The following is a 19,861-nucleotide window of genomic DNA, read 5'->3' as shown; positions in this document are numbered from 1 at the left end:
ATCTGTGGTTGTCATGGGCATCGTGATTTAAAGGGGTGCTTGTTAATGTTTCTTTAGCTTAAAATTTGGGTTTCTGTCCATACAATTGGGTAGGAAAAAAGGTTTCCAGGTATTTCTCCACTTTCATAGAGGTTTTTTTGAGTGTGGAAAGTGTGTAGTTGATAGGCTGTGATAGTGGGGTAAAACTGTGACTTGGGTGTGTTAGATGCCCCCAGACATGCTTCCCCTGCTGTCCCAGTTGCATTCTAGAGGTGTTGTCATCATTTGCTGAGGTGTCATAGTGGACTTAGTGACCCTCCTGAGTCGAATAGTGGTTTCCCCTGAAACGAGCATTTTTTCCCCATAGGCTATAATGGGATTCGATATTCGTTTGAATAGTCAAATATTGCGGGGCTATTTGAAATGAATAATGAATATCGAATATTTCACTGTTTGCTCATCTCTAGTTGGTTTATTATTGTTCTTTCTCTTTCTAACCAGTTCGATATAGGTCGGCTCTGATTGTCATTTTGCAGCTCTTTAGTATTGCAGCCTTTTTAAGAATATTATATAGAGGAGGTTTTGCTTCCACTTCCTTTTAGTGCAATATTTTTTTTTTATTATTATTAAGATGGATTGTAATAAACATTTTAATAATTTATAAATTGATACATCTTTGTATTAAAGAATATTCATGAATATAAACTAATGGAACAGAAAATCCCCATCTCTATATTTATTTACTATACACCAAACAGCGCATAATATGCTGATCTGTGGTGATCTAACTTAGGATCCATTCACATGGAGGAAAATGGTGAGGAATTTGGTGTGGAATTTCAGCACTGAAAAAAAAGCCTCCCATTGACTTCAGCAGAAAAACCAACTCATTGAAGTCAATGGGAGGCTTTTTTTCAGCGCTGAAAATCCACACCAAATTCCTCACCATTTTCCTCCATGTGCATGGACCCTTACGGGACCCCAAACAATCACAATAATGAGGGTCCCGCATTACTCCTAAGGATAAAATGACAGCGTGAGCCAACAATGTACATGCTTGGCCTGCCACTCCACTTGGATGGAGGATCGGGACCCCAGTTCTCGCAATCAGTGAGATTTCAACCTCTGGATATGGAATAACAACCTCTGGATGGGCCAAAACTTTTAAGCAAATTTGCAGTTGAAAACATAACGCTGTGAAAAAAAGCTAAAGGAATCATAACCTAGGAATTATATTGATAGTAGAAGACAACGCCATTCAGTTGATTTACTGTACAGAAGGCTCAAATCTCATCTGCTAGTACAAACTATTTATCCTATGGGACAGTCTCAAACACATTACACATAATTTAGTACTTGTAAAAAGCATACACATTATGGCAGCATTGTCAAAACAAACGGAAGCTGTTAATTTTGACTTAGACGGTATCTTTTCTTTAACTAGGTTTTCGCTCACAGTAATTGGGTGGCAGGCTTTGATTCTCAAAATAAAAAAAAAAGTTAAGAAGATTTAGATTGATTTAAATTCTTTGCTTGGAAAGGAAACATAAATTAAATGGCTGCATACAAAATAGCTAAGAGCTGCTAAAGATAGACATGTGTTCAGCGGCGATAAAATAAATGATATGCATATTTAGTCTTACCTGAAGCACCAGATCTTGCTGCACGAGGAAATAGGCACAACCTTTAAAATGGAATTATGCTTCTTAGAATAAGATAGAATTAAATGTTATCGTGTTTCCTATTTTTAAATGTAATCATTTTAACTTAAATCTCTAAAATATGATTCAGGTCAACCTTTGGATCATCCTCTTAAGGTTTCCTTTTGGAATCTGTGTCTTGTAAAGTGTTCCACTCACTGTGAACATTATATGTCTGGAGGGGCTGGAGTCGTTTAATAATTTTTTTTTTTAACTTAAAATTGCTTTTCCATAGCCATATGTTTAAGGATTGATGGCTTATCGTGGATGGATTTTCTTAAAATGCACAATTATTGTTGGTTCACATATGTGAATATAGTTTTATTGGGTACAGTGTCATTCTCACTGGTGCTCAGAGGAAAATGTCATAATAGTATAGTAAATTTAGATCTACAAATTTGAAACTGCAGCCAATTTATCACAATAGTACATGCAGATGATAAATATTTGCCACTTTTTTCATTCTTACACGGTTAATGTAATTCTCATGACAAGAACGTTTTAAAATATTTTTAAACGTTAAAAAAATATTATTCTTGCTTCTTATTGAAAGATATTTTTAACATCAAAGGGAGATGTAAAAAGGATCTAAAACATAATAAATTTGATACACTATATTTATGCCATATTTTTGTTAGCTCAGCAACACATAAATAAGTCACTTAAAAATTGACTCAAATTACATTACACCCCACTTTCCCTGCATCACTCCTCCATTATAGTCCATTTAAAACTGGTTGAGATAAAAGTTCCGCATGGAGGAAACCGGGCGGAAATGTGGTATGCAAATGTCCATGGGTAATCGCTTTTTAAGCAGACAGGCTCTCCGTTTTTCGAGTACCCATGCAGACCCAAATGATAGCGAGCTAAACACTAGTGTGAACCCAGCAAAAGACAATACTAAAGATGTGGATGTGAAATTAGTAAAAAAATAAAAAAAAATGGACCTCTATCCTATATGCAAATAAACTACAAGTGTATAAGTATCCACTGACCATTACCAAATCCAGCTAGGGTTATCTCACTAAACTCCACACCTTGGATATCTTGGGGATAAATTCTATGGTTACAATGAGCAGGCATGGATGTGTGCTGCTTATAACCTATTTCTCTGGTTTTATAGGCAATAAATTAGTCAGACTATTGTTGGCCACCACTGTCTTTCTAAGTTCCACTCACTTTTCTTAAAACTTTTCAAGTGGAAAGAGAAGTAAAAGGTCACAAATGATAGCACAGATATGGCATATGCCATAATTTGTGTCTTTTATCGCCACTAAACTGTCACTAATCAAATACTACATTTTGCACATCTATGGATAAAGTCTGACATTCAACAGAACTAACTGGTTAAATTCTGAACTTGACAATTATTTTAACAAAATGAAGAACCATAAAAATAGTAATTTTCTAAGTTTTTGACTGATTTCTACTTTATGCTTTTACAATAAGTGGAAAATTGTTCCAATTTAGTACTGAACAAAGACACTGTCTGTCCTGTCTATTCTGTAAAGTAAAAAAGTAAATGAAATGATCCATTTTGACTGAAATGTTGCTTATGAATATATATATATATATATATATATATATATATATATATATATATATATATATATATATATATATATATATATATATATATATAGACCCAACCCTTGATCTCTTGATCAGTAAATTCAGGTGTTTTATTCAGCCCCATTGCTGCAGGTGTATAAAATTCAGGATCTAGTCATGCAGTCCGCCTTTACATATATTTGAGTAAAAAATGGATCTTTCTAAGAAGATCACTGAAGTTGAGCATCCCAAGAACTTCATTCATGAAAGTTCTTCTCTACTAGATATTCCACTGTCAAATATGAGTGGTATTATTAAAAGGGTAAGGTTTTAGGAATCACAGCAACTCATGTATGAGCTGGCAGACAACATAAAGTCACAGAGTATGGGTGATCATGGTCGAGCAACTGTATGCAAGCACAATGCCACATCTCAGATATAGTGAAAAGCACACCACCACTGGACTCCAGAGCACTGGACACGTGTTTCTATCTGGCCATTTGATGCATGAGTCTGGGTTTGACAGATGCCAGAACATGCTTGACTTCATTGTGCCAAATTTGGTGGAGGAGGGATAATGCAATGTGTTTTCAGGGGTTGGCCTAGGCCTCCTAGTTCCAGTGAAGGAAAATCTTAATGCTTCCAACTTTGTGAGAACAGTTTGAGGAAGACCCTTTTCTGTTCCAGCATGACTGTCATAGTTCTCAAAGCAAGGTTCATGAAGGCATTGTTTGTTTGAGCTTGGTGCCGAAAAACTTCAATGGCCTACACATACCCGTAACCTCAACCTCAGCAAAAACCTTTGGTATGAGCTAGAATGCAAATTACAAAGCAGACTTACAAAGCAGATCCTAAGGACACTCAAACCCCCAAAACACGGACCCCGTAACCCACCCCCCTCCACCATCCCCCACCTCCTTTTTGTTTTGGCAACAACAAATTTCTTATTCTTTGGTAACGCTAATAAAGCTCATTTGTATTTGTACTTTTCCATCCAGTGTCTGATCTTACAAATGCTCTTCTGGATGAATAGGCAAATATTTTCATAGACACATTCCTAAATCTTGTGGAAAGACTTCCCAAAAGAGTCAAAGCTGTTTTAGCTGCAAAGGTGGGGAGTCAACTTCATATTAATGCCTATGTATTTAGAATGGAATATCATAAAAGCTCTTCTAGTTGGAATTGGAAGGTGTCCCAATACTTTTGTCCATACAGTGTATGTCCTTATGTCATTATGCTAAAAAGGCTGAATTCACATTGTGGCTAGGTCACACATGTAAGTGAATAGGACTAAAGTGAAGTAACCACACAACGTAAAGATCTGTGCCTAGTTTAAAAGAAGTGTGGCCCCTTCCGGCCCTGATCAACACCAATCTGGCATTGATGGTCATTACTATAAAAATCCCCAAAGAGTATTTTATTGTTATATAAATTATATAGTAATATAAATATTCAGAGTAGAAATAAACTTGTCAGCAATAGTTTTAGCTTTCAAATCTGCGAGGACAGGACATACTAACAGTTTTATTAACACCAAATTTGTATTCTAAAATTATGATTTTCTAATAACTAAATTCTCTATTTTGCAGGCTCTTCTTGACACACAGCGGTTACTTAGAACTAAAGTTGCTAATTTTACATTTAATCTGGGATTTTCTGGAAAGTTCTATCACACAGGTAAGCACAATGTAGCAATCTTTTTACTGAGCTAACAGACCAGATAGATTTATTTGGCATGAATTATTGTGATTATACAATATGGGAAATCCAACCCAAAATCCGATCATTTGCAAATCCTTTTCAACCTATATTGAATTGACTACACTACAAAGACGAAATGTTCAAACGGAGAAACTTCAGATTTAATTTCAAACTTCATATACAAAATGAGTGAATATTTGCAAAAAACAAAGTTTCCCCATTTGAACATTAAATACATTGTCTTTGTAGTTTATTCTATTGAATATAGTTTGAAAAGGATTTCCAAATCATCGGATTCTGGTTTTATTTATGTTACACAACATCTCAACTTCATTGGAATTGGGGTTGCACATCACTCCTCTTACACACGTTCTCTGATATTAAAAAAAAAAAAAAAAAAGAAAGTTTCACATTTTTGTGGAAGGCCATTTTTGTCCAAAAATTTGGAAATTTTTAATTTTAACTCCACCCTTGTCACTGTAGTGGTAGGGATGGGGTGAAAAGGATTGGAGGAGGAGGGGGCACAACTTCACTATAATTCACACTAGAAATTATATTAAATGATATTTCAGCTGCACACCAGTGTCTAGTTTTTGTAGTTTTAGTGATGCATATAGAGTCAGTAATGCACCTAATGTATAATGAATTAGACACATTAATATGCATCTCCAGTGTTGATAAATTGTTCTTAATGTGTTTTTTGTCATTTTCTACAGGACTGCTTACAAGGCCACTGTAGTATGGCAGATTTGGCTCTGTACATCTGTAAATTTAGCATAATATTACTTAAAGACATCATTCTAAAAATACATTTATCACCTATCCACGGGGTATGTTAAAATGTATGATCACTGGGGACCCCACTTATCATCTATAGGGGTCCCAAGTTTGAATGCTGTTACTTGGTCTATGGGACTGACAAAACAGCCAAGTACATCTCATATTAATCTGAAAAATGGGGTTCACTCAAAGTAGTCTTTACATGCTTTGTCCCATAAATACAATCTACAATATCTAAACAAGGAGTGTCTGCTAGGGCAGAAGAGTGGCTGCCCTAAACCTGTCTGTTCATCCCCATATTGTATACACATTCAGCTAGTTTGTGGATGTTCTTTAGAGAATAAATGGGCAGCAAATATGGTTGACTTTTTCAAGGGCTTTTGTCAGTAGTGTCAATATAAAGTTATGGCTGGGTTAACACTGCTGTGATTTAATGTCTGTTGCTCTTATTTGTCAAAAGATGAGAGAAATGGACATTAAACAACAGATGTAGATGGAGCCTTTTCTGTCTGGTGTCTGTCTGCATTCACCTCCATGTAAAAATTATAAGGGAATGTTTTTTACTTTTCTGATGGAAGACAATGTAGTGCATGCAAGACTTTTACTTTTGTTGCAAAAAGTAAATAAACATGATGGAAGAAAGGATCTGTCATGTTTTTTTTACATTGCGGTCAGTGGGAATGGATGCAGATGTAGGGGTCTCTGTCTGCTTTCATCATGCTACTACTGTTAAAGTACATTGTTCTCATCCTACTGGTAGTGTGAACAACCCTTAAGTATGCATATGTGAAATGTTGATGTTGATGTTGATGTTGATGTTGAATCCTATATAAATTTCTCTATCTAATAATGCTCAGCCTGCCATTTTGGTAGATACAATTTTTTCTTGTACATGACTATACAATGGTCAGAGTCTCAACGTCGTATGTTTCTATCCCCACCTATTTTCATTCTGAGAGCTATCCATCCTGCCTTCATCTGTTTCTGAAATACAGAGCATACTCACTACCTCTAAATTTAAGTACAGTCCTTTTTTACAGCAGTGTCACAGGTGACAGGAATGCCTTGAATATCTGTTAAGGAATTGCCTGTTAAGCAATACACCAGTAGCTGCTGCTCAAACCTGGGATAGAGGGAAGGACAGAGACAGTGAGTCCTAAACTCAACCCAGACCCTCTCCCTACCTACTTGTCTCGACTACCCTAGGTAGTGGAGGACAACTGGGCAACAGTCCCTTCTCTAGATAAGTATACACAGAACAAGACAAGATAAGACAATATAGAAGAGGAGTCAGCAAGCCAAGGACAAACCAGAAAGACACCAAATCACAATCCAAAGAGAAGTTAAAAGCCAAAAAGCAGAGGTCAGTAATACAAAACAAGAACAAGGACAAATGCTTAGCAAGGTCAGAGACAGCAAACATGTGTGGGCTGACCTGTTTATAGGAAGTTCAGAACCCGCCCCAGGCTTGATTGATTGACTGTGAATCAGGAAGCCAAAAAAAGTAACTCTAACCATGCCAATACAAAATGACCAGGAGCAGGTAATCATGAGCGGACACGCCTCCTGTGCCATATAATGCGGCCAGAGGATGGCATAGAAGTTCGAACAGAGAACTCCCCATACAAATGGAAATCTGACTGCTCTGGAACAAGCCCATTTAGGTATGAAATACAAACAGTTACTGTGGGCCCCAGATGCCAGGACAATGAGACAAGCGACTTTTAATATACTCTTGAGATGGCCCTGTGAAACAAGGTCACAATATGGCCACCTTTTGTCCACAAAACTTTCCCCAATCATGCCTGCCTCCGCGGAGCTGTCGATAATAAACGAACATGCCTCAGCCGACTACAGTTTCTGGTCTAAATTAGAAGCCTTTAAACTTCAAGATCTTGTCAGGGATGATAGGCTGATTTCTCACCAAATTTTACAGCGACTTCTTCCCACGACACACATAAATTTTCTACACTATGCAAACTTCCACAAATGGATGATGGAAGTTCTGAAGTTAGGACCTGTATCAAGGCTCATGACCCCCTTTGAAGTCCGACTGGTCTTTGGGAACCAACTCTTTAGAAAACTATCCCACCTTAAGACAATCCTATTAAACTCCCAAGACACTCCAAAACCAACATATCTTATTTCATGGGAAAAGGAACTTAATACCGAGTTTGCAACCGAAGAGACAAATTCAATCCTGAAAAATTCTCATGGCTTCTCCAGATGTGTAAGGATTTAAGAGACACATTTTAAAGTCTTAGCGAGATGGTATAAAACACCTGAATGGGTGCATGCACACAATTTAGCAAACTACACATCTGATGGTCTTGTGATAAGATCAGACCTTTCTGGTCTGGGGTGGAGGAACAAATCTCCAAAATAGTGAAAAAATGTATACAACTCTCCCCAGAAATGGTACTTTTGTCCAAACCATTCCCCTCATACTCCCCTTCTAAATTGAACCTCTCCCCTCATTTGCTGGAAGCAGCGAAGTCATGAAGCAGCTCTGGCATGAAAAGGTACACCAGATAGCCAGATATGAAGAATAACTGTGCTGGAAACTATGGACTTGTGACATGTACCTGAAGGTGTGGTCTCCATGGTGTGACTCTTACACAGATGTATCCTCTACCCAGTGATCTCCTATGAATAACACCTTGTGAGCTTTAGAACCACCTGTATACACTATAAACTTGACACCTTCCGAACGTCATTTACCTACCTGGCCACTCCCCCACCCCCCAACCTCCAATAAAACAAAACTCACCTATCTTATAACCCCCTTACACCCCATTTACCCTCTTTCAACTCGGGTCAATTATTGTATATGACGTCGAAATTTCCACCATTATTCAGAGTCCTTTTTCTCTTTCTGTGACTATTCTTCATGTCATAACTCATTTATGTTTTTGTATTCTCTATAACTGCCCTACTACTCAAAATTGTTTGTACTTGTTACACTTTTATTTCAAGTTGTCTTCTATGTGAAATTATTGTACAATTGTATAATAATAAAATGTTAATAAAATCAGAATTTAAAGCAAAACAGAAGTTCGAACAGGTGAGGACGTAACAACATCACAATGCAAAGTGAAAGTTACAGGCAGTGAAAGTGTGTGCAGCTACTCGGTTCAGAAGGAACACAAGTAGCATTTGAGGATCCAATTGCTTATTTAGAAAAGTTTGATTTGCGAGTGTAGAAGCTTTGGATAACAAAAACAAGCTACTGTTGGAATCAGGGTAAAATGGACATCAGTACTATGCGCTTAATTTATACCAAATGATCCTGCTAACAGACTTCCTTTAAAGACAAGTGCACACCACTTTTTATAAGTAAAAAGAAACTCAATAATGAAATATTCCAAATATGTAATAATACTGTTAAGATCTGGTGACATCATGAGCAGAATGCCTGAAATGATCAGCTAAAATATACTTGTATATATAATTTTTTCCAGTTAATTTCTTACTGTAGCACAATATTAATAACTTGTTTTCTTGTAGGTACTGAGAAAGAGGATAGAGGTGATGACCTCTTGCTGGGCTCAGTGGATGAGTTTTGGTGGTTTCCACATATGTGGAGTCATATGCAGCCTCATCTTTTTCATAATGAGTCTTCACTTGTAGAGCAAATGATTCTCAACAAAAAATTTGCTTTGGTAAGTACAATAGTCCCTCATGGTTAAATTGTCTGATCTGATATTATATATGTTGAAATTAAATGTAAAATTAAAATCAATTAAGTTATAAATAGTCAGTGTTCCCGAGCCAGAGACTCACAAACAATACTGTAACTATATTACACATTGTTGGAGCCCTGACCATAAACATTGCAGACTAGTATATGAACAATGAGAACTTGGATGGTACTATACCATTATCATTAGTATGTACAACTATTGCAATTTCATTACATGTCACATTTAAAGTGTACCCCCAATTCTAGAACAATCTTTCATAATTGAATAGTACACGTGAATATAAAAAAAACCTTTGTAATAAATTTAAGAAATATATTTAAGAAATCAACTTATTGGGCTTAGTTACTTTTTACATATCAGTAGATAGAGAGGAAAGGGGAAGTACACTAAGAAAAAGTACACTAATAGTTGCAGCTGCTAGACATTGATAGTCTGTGAATGAGGAAAATCTTCTAAGGGCTCGTTCACATCTGCGCCCAGGTGTCCGTCCTGCAGGTTTCCGTTTCCTGCATAAAACAGAGCAGGATACGGAAACCTGCAGGAGTCTTTCTCACCCATTCATTTGAATGGGTGAGAAAGCTGTCCGGCCGTGAGCGGCGGTGAGCGTTTTGCGCTCTCCACTGCGAAACTGGGTTTTTTAATCCAGACACAGAGTCGGACATGCAGTACTCTGTGTCTGGATTTAAAAAAACGGTTTCGCGGCAGAGAGCATAAAACGCTCACCGCCGCTCACGGCCGGACCCGGTTTGTGGTTTCCGTCTTCTTGCATGTAGAAGATGGAAAGCACAGAACGGAGACCAGAACGCAGGTGTGAACCTAGCGTCACAAAGACAATATTTTAATCTGATCTTGAATTCTCCATTGTATGGTTCCTCATAGAAATGTATGAAAAATTAACAACTTGGTGTTACCAGTTGGAAAACAATGTCCCATATACTCTGACATTGTCCATTGAGTACTGAGAGTGTCAAATTGTACAAGGACACACACTCCTGACAAGAATAATCGTATTACCCAGTTGTTAAGTTATTCAAATTTTTTAAAATAAAAAATAACACATGAACAATAAAATGTAGAGCTCTAAGATACGATGCTCCAGAATTGTTATTTATGGGGAATACAAGACAGACATAGCAGTGGTGAAAACCAAGTCACCTTTTCAGTGTTGAATGTGACTTAACATAATGCCCCTAATTTACTATGACTTATATAATGTCATTAACTTCCAGTGCATTGTACAAGTGAATGAAAAGATGATCAATCCATAGCATATGAACAAGCATATAAAATGAAAGAACAATACAGAAAGGTTAAAGGTTAAATTGTTGCTTCAATATAAAGCATTAAGTAAATTAGTCGGGTTTGTACAAATATTTCAATGTCTATTTTAATATCTTTGCTCTGCAGGGACATTTAGTACATGGATACTGTCAAAATGTCATTTGAAAATATAAAAATTACATTTTTTAATAGCCAGATGCTTTTAAATATCATTTTTCATAAGGATTTTCTTTTTAAGAAAATGTTCAAATGTGTGTTTAAATGTTATTCTTGCTGTAAATGTTCTCAGTTGATCTGTAAAAATGTTCAGTGGAGCAGCTATCATTAGCTATAGAAGTTTTTCTTTCCTATTCCCATGCTCTTATTCAAGTTTGTCAATCTTTTGACCCATGAATTGATCGTCCCTGTAAATAGAAAGCTCACACTGAACCTAACCAAACAAGGGTCAGCTATACTCAGGAGATCTTTTGTGCTGGCCAATAGGTTGCACAGTGGGACATTACAAATTGCTGGATCTTTAGAGTACATGTAAATGCAGTAAACTCATTTAGTTTGCAAACTCATGGCCCAGATCTGTTTCAGGTCCAAAAGAATGAGTTAGTTTAGAGTACTATATGGCAAAGTACATACGAAGCAAGAAAATGGAAATGATGGGCTTCCATAGACTTGAATTTGCCATTAACAGTAAAGGACAGTAAAAAGAGCACATCCTATCAATGCCCCTTCAAAGTCATACAGTAACTCATACAGTGCCTAGTTTTATTAACATCATGCAGCATGTATCCTGCCCTGCCCTTATCTCGCTATTAGGTACATCCCCTGTTCTGTTACCTAATTTGCCATTTATTGCATCATGTCTCATAACATTACACGCTCTGCTCAGGGTAAATATGTTGTATAGTACATATTTAGGTTTTTTATGTAGATTGTGAGCCCCATGTAGAATCTCAATCTACATTTTTCCCTATCAATATATCTTTGGAGTATGGGAGTAAATCCACACAAACATGGGGAGAACATACAAACTCCTTGAAGATGTTATCCTTGGCAGGATAATAACCCAGGACTCCAGCGCTACAAGGCTGCAGTGTTACCACTGAGCCACCGTGTTGCCCCAGTACATATTTAGTTTTCTGTGCAGCATTCTCTACAATGGCATTGTAGCACAGTTATGCACAGTCATGTCCAACCACAGCTCCATGGATTGTTAACAGCAGATTTGCCATATATTTTTAACATTTACTTTTACTGGGAAAACAGTGGCATGAAGGTATATGTCAGCTGGTTACTCCCCTCGTACCATAGAAGAAATGTGTATATTTATTGTAGAGGGGGTATTCTGTCACCAGCTATCTCAGGTGAATGACCTTGTCAAAGCTGGCCACACATACAAGATAGATGTCGCTTGAATACTTGCCTGGTCAACAATTTCAAGTGAACATGCTTAGGACAGATAAGAATAATATCAGTCACAGCTACCAGGGACAAAGGATCAGACCTATAAAAATGTCTGACATTAGATCATCACTAAGTCTGGCTGACTTATTTCTTCTGTTACATCTTATTCACTATTTCCTAGAACTCAGCTTCTAATACAAATAAAGTAATCTGTTAGTGACAGCCTTTTAGGGCTCACAATGTACATTTTTCCCTATCAGTATGTCTTTTTTGGAATATGGGATGGAAATCCATGCAAACACAGGGAGAACGTACAAACTCCTTGCAGATGGTTTTTTGCCCTTGGCGGGATTTGAACACCAGGACCCCAGCGCTGCAAGGCTGCCGTGCTGACCACTGAGCCACCGTGTGGCCCCTTACCCCTTTTTTCATTTTTGTAAATGTTGCAATATTACATGTTTTTGTGAATAATTGTCTTAATTTGGAGAGCTGTGATTACTGTCCTAGTGGACATGTCTGGTTCTCATCTGCTTTCGGTATTCCGTTCAGGGAGTCCGCTTGGGGATCCCCCCAAAAGGAATACCAAACGCATTAAAATGAGCCATAAAAGCACACAGACCCCATAGACTATAATTCCGCATAATTTGCATAATTCGTGTGGACACTGCGTGGAAGAAACATGGATCCCATTATAGTCTAAGGGGTCTGTGTGTTTTCATTGGTCACCGCTTTTTAATGCCTTCACTATTCCATTTGAGGGGGTTCTCAAGCAGACTCCCCAAACGTAATACCGAATGCAGATGTGAACCAGGCCTCAATGACACATATGTACCCCCAGAGTCAGGACATTGGTTACTGACCATCCCCTTCCGTATTATTTTATGGATTTTGGATGTGTTTCTGATTTCTCATTCTATATATTATACATTTCAGACAGTAATTTAGGAGGGGTACTATGTCTCCTGGTGGAGACTGATTTTGCAGGCGGAGTCTTCGCGGAGTCATAAAGGCCATAAAAGCCACTAGATAATCTGGAAAATAATATGTTAACAAATTTTCCACCATGAATACTGTACCCTTTATTGTCAAAGGGACAAGAACCCTTGAAACAGCTGTCACCAGATTAGTGTATTTTCCTTTCGAAGATATTGTCTGGCTTGGCTTATATCCAGAGTCATGTCTTGAAAGTCAGACAGTGGCTTATAGAGAGCTACCGTCCATAAGGTGACAGTAGAGGTACAGTTTTGCTTTTTCCATCAAGGAAAACATATTTTTCATTTCCCTATCAGACAATAGTTTGCTAGTTTTACATTCGGTATAAAACATTACACAGGACTGTAGATAAAAATAGTCTATGGCGAGTTTTAAAGCAAACCCTTCGTCGCAATGCCGCCTCCACACATGCATCATAACTTCTTTTTTAAGTGTGGCAAGTCAAGTAAAAACTCATGCTTCATTTCCCCTCAACCTATTTAAATGTGTTTTTTCTCTTACTATTATTGTCTTGGACACATTCGTTCAGCTGTGTGATCAAAAGTAGAAACTCTAGAAGAACAAGAGCAGTCAAAATGTTTCATTCTTCTAAGTTTCCAATGTGATAAAATGTAGAATAAATGTTATGCTTTTGTGCCGCATACGTTAACAGCTCACTGAAGTAAAATATTGGAAAGGCAATGGGTAAAACATAAATCACTGATGGAAAAAACATAAAAAAGCACGGAGAAATATCAAACTGGGAGCTATATCTTTGAACAACATATATATTTTTAAATTACATCCATTCGTATCCTGAACCTGATGTTATAGAGAATATGGCATGCACAAAATAGATGTTGTATTGCTTCAATTACTACCCACAGATAATTTTTTTTTTCACCTCATGTATTCCGTTTTCACAGTTCTTTCTCATCCTTCTGATGTTCCCTTAAGCTTTATAGCCACCCACACTTCTATTTAGTTGAATGTTCATACTATACTGTCAGTGACTGGCCTGGAACCCTGCCATGTTTTTCGCTTCTTAGTGGAAGCCGCTGTTGAACTCTCCGTAAAAGCATGTCTTTATGATTTAAGAACTGTAGAATATGCCAGCTTCTGATTTCTCGCAGATAATCCTTTGGAATATTGCATCATTGTTCTATGTTTTATCATTTTGGAAATACAAAACTTCTTATACGGTATAAAGAATAGAAGTGTTCTTAACCCAGATTCAGACTTAATCCAAAAGCTTTTAACATTATGTTTTTATATTCCACGTATAGGGTTAATCTGCCAAAAGAAATTATCATGGTGACCTTATGGGGCAAATCTAAAATCTTATTTTTCCTACATTCAAATCAATGCATTTAATAGAAGGCAACTGTAATCCTTAAAGTGCTATGGAACTGTAGCTCCAAATGTCTTGGCACAATATGAATCACTTCCTAACTATTAGTTATCAGGCTGGGTTTCTGTCATCTGGCTGGCCAAGCATGGAGACATGACTTAACGGGGTTTTCTGGGACTTTTAAATTGATGACCTATACTTATAATAGGTCATCAATTGAAGATCTGTGGGGTCTGACACCCCAGATCCCCATTACGTATCTATTTGATGCAGTTGCGATGCTCTGTGATAGCTGCCTCCACTTCACACGCCATGTGTCATCACATTCATCAGTCACATGGTCTGTTTGCAGCTCGGACACATTTAATTCAATCATGTGAACACTGCAGCCTCTTCAACCAAGTGATAGTCAGGGGTCCAGATGTAGGACCCCTACCAATTTTAATTAATGACCTATTCTTACCACACCTCTTTAACTTTTAAAAAAACAGCTTATATTAGTAAGTAGTATATAATAATCATTATACAGTTGTCCTAAAAAGTTTACATACCTCGGCAGATTTTTTATTTTTTTTGGCCTTTTTTCAGAGAATATGAATGATAACACAAAACCCTTTTCTCCACTCATGGTTGGTGGTTGGGTGAAGCCATTTATTGTCAAACTTCTGTGATTTCTCTTTTTAATTCATAATGGCAACCAAAAACATCAAAATGACCCTGTTCTAAAGTTCACATACCCTGGTTATTTTGGCCTGATAACATGCCTAGAAGTTGACACAAAGGAAAGGTACGAAATGGCTACGAAAGGTAACATCCTCATCTGTGACCTGTGTGTGCATAAAAGCTGAGTGAGTTTCTGGGATCCAGACAGACTACTGTATCTTTCCTCCAGCTACTGACTTTTCTGGATTGTGAGTCATGGGGAGTTGGCCCCATGGGGAGTTGCGATACAGCTGAACATCACAGGATATTGATCTGTATAGCAAGAAGTACAACCATTAAGAAAAGAGAGATTGTGATCCCACTGTAGAGAGCACTAGTGAGACCACATCGGGAATACTTTATGTAGATCTGGAGACCCCTCCTACAAAAGAAGTAGATATAGTATGGTAGTAAAGGTGGACTATAAAAATGGTGGAGAGTCTAAAGCATAAAACACTTCATGTTAGAAGAGACTTAGAGAAATTGTTCTATATAGCCTTGTGGAAAGTAGACATGGCTATACAGAACATGGCATTAATTTTTCAGAACAAATGTCAGGAAATATTGTTTCACCTAAAGATTATTTGAGGCTGGAAACCAGCAAATGTAGTTGGGAAATCTATCATAAGTGAAATTAAATATGCCCGGGATAAACTGCTTTATCCTAAGACAAAAAGGAAACAATATAAGGTCAGACTAGATGGACTAAGTGTTTTTTATTCTGCTGTCAATCTTCTATGAGTTTACCTATTTTATAACTGAATGAAGAAGGGCTGAAATTGTAAATGACTACAAGCCCAGAGCAACCCTTGATTTCAATACTTGCAGTGTTTTAGGAACAAATGCATAAAATGTGACTTTGGCTACGACTTTGCAAATTCACTGAATATTTTATATATCAATTTGCCTTCAAATTTTGATAGCTTGCTGCTCGGTGAAAATGCTAAGTCTGCAAACATTATATCGCTAACTTGCAAATCCATATGCAATAAAGGTCAGTCCCACACATGCCAAAGTGCAAAGGGTCAGAAGACCTGAAAAATTACTTAGAAGTCTATCTTATTATTTACATTATATTAAAGAGCATTAGACTAAAGGCCTTATTAGACAGATATTTAGGGTTAGTATTTACAAGTGCTCCTAAGAAGCCTTGTTCCAATAATAGCCCTATGTAATACTGCTACAGATCCACTGATAAAAGAGAGTTTGCTCATTCATCAGGGGAACATTTGCTTTAGGTGAAACAAAAAATTATTGCAAACTGGCACCTAGGCAGTTAAGGGCTGTGCCAACAGTGAAAGGACATGTCGAGAGACTGATTGCTAAATGATTGTTCACCCTGTATCCTCTTGTATAACAGACTGGTGTAGAATGAATGCTGATGGGCACAGTTCATCATTGTCTATTTATATATAACGTATTCAATTTTGTTCAGGTGTTCTTTGGATCCACAACCCTCATATGTTTTTGATGCAATTTACCTAATATTTCACCAGAGTTAAACATGAGTTGTAATCTGGGAAGGACATGATGTATGTGCAGCCCTGGAACCTTCCAAAAATAGGGTTTTCTGCTGTCTATTACAATAGATCACATGTGCAGTAAGCACTTATGGATTAAGCAGCAAGAGGCACAGGTAGTCCCAGAACACAGCACCAGGAGTGAAACACTCCACCATCTCAACAATATTATATCCACATAGAAGCATCTGATGAAGGACTAGTAGGACAGGATGTTATGCTTGCACTACTGGGCACAATTTCAATTAAAATATAACTTCATCACTTCTTTATGGAGTGCTACAGTTTTTCTACATTTATGACACGGATTGGGACCCTACTTGAAGGACCGTTCAATATTCAGAGTGATGCACACAATACTTTTTCTTTATGCTGACAACACATGTATACATGTGTAGTCTCTCATTACCATTGGGTCCTTCCATGCCATTTAACAGGGCAGATTGGCAATGTATCTGACTGAGTTTTCAAAGTGGTCCAGTTGACAGGCTGATGATGGTGAGCAGCTGACCTAGCTCCCTAACATCTCCTCTAGGCAGCTTCAGGACTGGTGCTAAATACTATGAAAAGGCCACTGTTGGGTCAAGATGGGAGGTCCTGGCGCAGTGTGCTTGTGTGTGTCTAGATGTTCTTGATGCAGCTAACAATGTTGGTTACTGGCCTCTGCCTCTTTCCCAAGCTGCCAGACAGACAGAGGGGCATTGATGATAATGACAGTGAGTGAATAACACCTTCATCATGTAATACATGTACCAATGCACTCGGTTTGCCACCCTAAGTCAGACATGTCAACTCACCCGTATTGTCCAGTTTGCAGGCTCCTTGACCCAGTGAATGGTCACTTTAACTTGGCTGCCAACTCATTAGTGTTCACTGACGTCATTTTAGTGCAGTGAATACTAATGTGGATATTGCCGGGAGATTAGAGATGAGCGAACAGTGTTCTATCGAACTCATGTTCGATCGGATATTAGGCTGTTCGGCATGTTCGAATCGAATCGAACACCGCGTGGTAAAGTGCGCCATTACTCGATTCCCCTCCCACCTTCCCTGGCGCCTTTTTTGCTCCAATAACAGCGCAGGGTAGGTGGGACAGGAACTACGACACCGGTGACGTTGAAAAAAGTAGGCAAAACCCATTGGCTGCCGAAAACATGTGACCTCTAATTTAAAAGAACAGCGCCGCCCAGCTTCGCGTCATTCTGAGCTTGCAATTCACCGGGGACGGAGGTTTCCGTCCAGTTAGCTAGGGGTTAGATTCTGGGTAGGCAGGGACAGGCTAGGATAGGAAGGAGAAGACAACCAACAGCTCTTATAAGAGCTAAATTCCAGGGAGAAGCTTGTCAGTGTAACGTGGCACTGATGGGCTCAATCGCCGCAACCCAGCTTTCCCAGGATCCTGAATGGAATACACTGTCAGTGTATTCCCGTATACCCGATATATACCCCCGATACCCGTTCCAACGGTGTGCCCCCCCACCTTCACCCCAGAAATACCCTGCAAGTCCCCTAGCAATAGAATTGGGGCTATATACACCCACTATTTTTGCTACTGCCATATAGTGCCATTGTCTCACTGGGAATTCAAAGAATATATTGGGCTTACATATAACTTCAATTCCAGGGAGAAGCTTGTCAGTGTAACGTGGCACTGACGGGCTCAATCGCCGCAACCCAGCTTTCCCAGGATCCTGAATGGAAAACACTGACAGTGTATTCCCGTATACCCCATATATACACCCCAAATCCCCGTTCCAACGGTGTGCCCCCCCACCTTCACCTCAGAAATACCCTGCAAGTCCCCTAGCAATAGAATTGGGGCTATATACACCCACTATTTTTGCTACTGGTATACAGTGCCATTGTCTCACTGGGAATTCAAAGAATATATTGGGGTTATGTGCACCCACAATTTTTACTACTGGTATACAGTGCCATTGTCTCACTGGGAATTCAAAGAATATATTGGGGTTATGTGCACCCACAATTTTTACTACTGGTATACAGTGCCATTGTCTCACTGGGAATTCAAAGAATATATTGGGGTTACGTGCACCCACAATTTTTGCTACTGCTATACAGTGCCATTGTCTCACTGGGAATTCAAAGAATATATTGGGGTTATGTGCACCCACAATTTTTACTACTGGTATACAGTGCCATTGTCTGACTGGGAATTCAAAGAATATATGGGGGTTACGTGCACCCACAATTTTTGCTACTGCTATACAGTGCCATTGTCTCACTGGGAATTCAAAGATTATATTGGGGTTATGTGCACCCACAATTTTTACTACTGGTATATAGTGCCATTGTCTGACTGGGAATTCAAAGAATATATGGGGGTTACGTGCACCCACAATTTTTGCTACTGCTATACAGTGCCATTGTCTCACTGGGAATTCAAAGATTATATTGGGGTTATGTGCACCCACAATTTTTACTACTGGTATATAGTGCCATTGTCTGACTGGGAATTCAAAGAATATATGGGGGTTACGTGCACCCACAATTTTTGCTACTGCTATACAGTGCCATTGTCTCACTGGGAATTCAAAGAATATATTGGGGTTATGTGCACCCACAATTTTTACTACTGGTATACAGTGCCATTGTCTGACTGGGAATTCAAAGAATATATGGGGGTTACGTGCACCCACAATTTTTGCTACTGCTATACAGTGCCATTGTCTCACTGGGAATTCAAAGAATATATTGGGGTTATGTGCACCCACAATTTTTACTACTGGTATATAGTGCCATTGTCTGACTGGGAATTCAAAGAATATATGGGGGTTACATGCACCCACAATTTTTGCTACTGCTATACAGTGCCATTGTCTCACTGGGAATTCAAAGATTATATTGGGGTTATGTGCACCCACAATTTTTACTACTGGTATATAGTGCCATTGTCTGACTGGGAATTCAAAGAATATATGGGGGTTACGTGCACCCACAATTTTTGCTACTGCTATACAGTGCCATTGTCTCACTGGGAATTCAAAGAATATATTGGGGTTATGTGCACCCACAATTTTTACTACTGGTATACAGTGCCATTGTCTGACTGGGAATTCAAAGAATATATGGGGGTTACGTGCACCCACAATTTTTGCTACTGCTATACAGTGCCATTGTCTCACTGGGAATTCAAAGAATATATTGGGGTTATGTGCACCCACAATTTTTACTACTGGTATATAGTGCCATTGTCTGACT

General features: G+C 38.3%; 1 protein-coding gene across 1 annotated transcript in view; it reads left to right on the top strand.

Moving 5' to 3' along the window:
* LOC142217786 (bifunctional heparan sulfate N-deacetylase/N-sulfotransferase 3-like) overlaps positions 1-19,861 on the top strand; it is a 320,369-nt gene that overhangs the window by 103,227 nt on the left and 197,281 nt on the right. The window contains exons 3-4 of the mRNA XM_075286112.1: positions 4,820-4,907; positions 9,219-9,373. Of these exons, the coding sequence (XP_075142213.1) occupies positions 4,820-4,907; positions 9,219-9,373 (243 nt within the window). The remainder of the gene's footprint in view (positions 1-4,819; positions 4,908-9,218; positions 9,374-19,861) is intronic.

Source organism: Leptodactylus fuscus, chromosome 1 (assembly GCF_031893055.1).
Source record: "Leptodactylus fuscus isolate aLepFus1 chromosome 1, aLepFus1.hap2, whole genome shotgun sequence".
In the NCBI taxonomy this organism is placed as follows: Eukaryota; Metazoa; Chordata; class Amphibia; order Anura; family Leptodactylidae; genus Leptodactylus; species Leptodactylus fuscus.
This window is presented reverse-complemented; position numbering and strand designations above follow the sequence as displayed.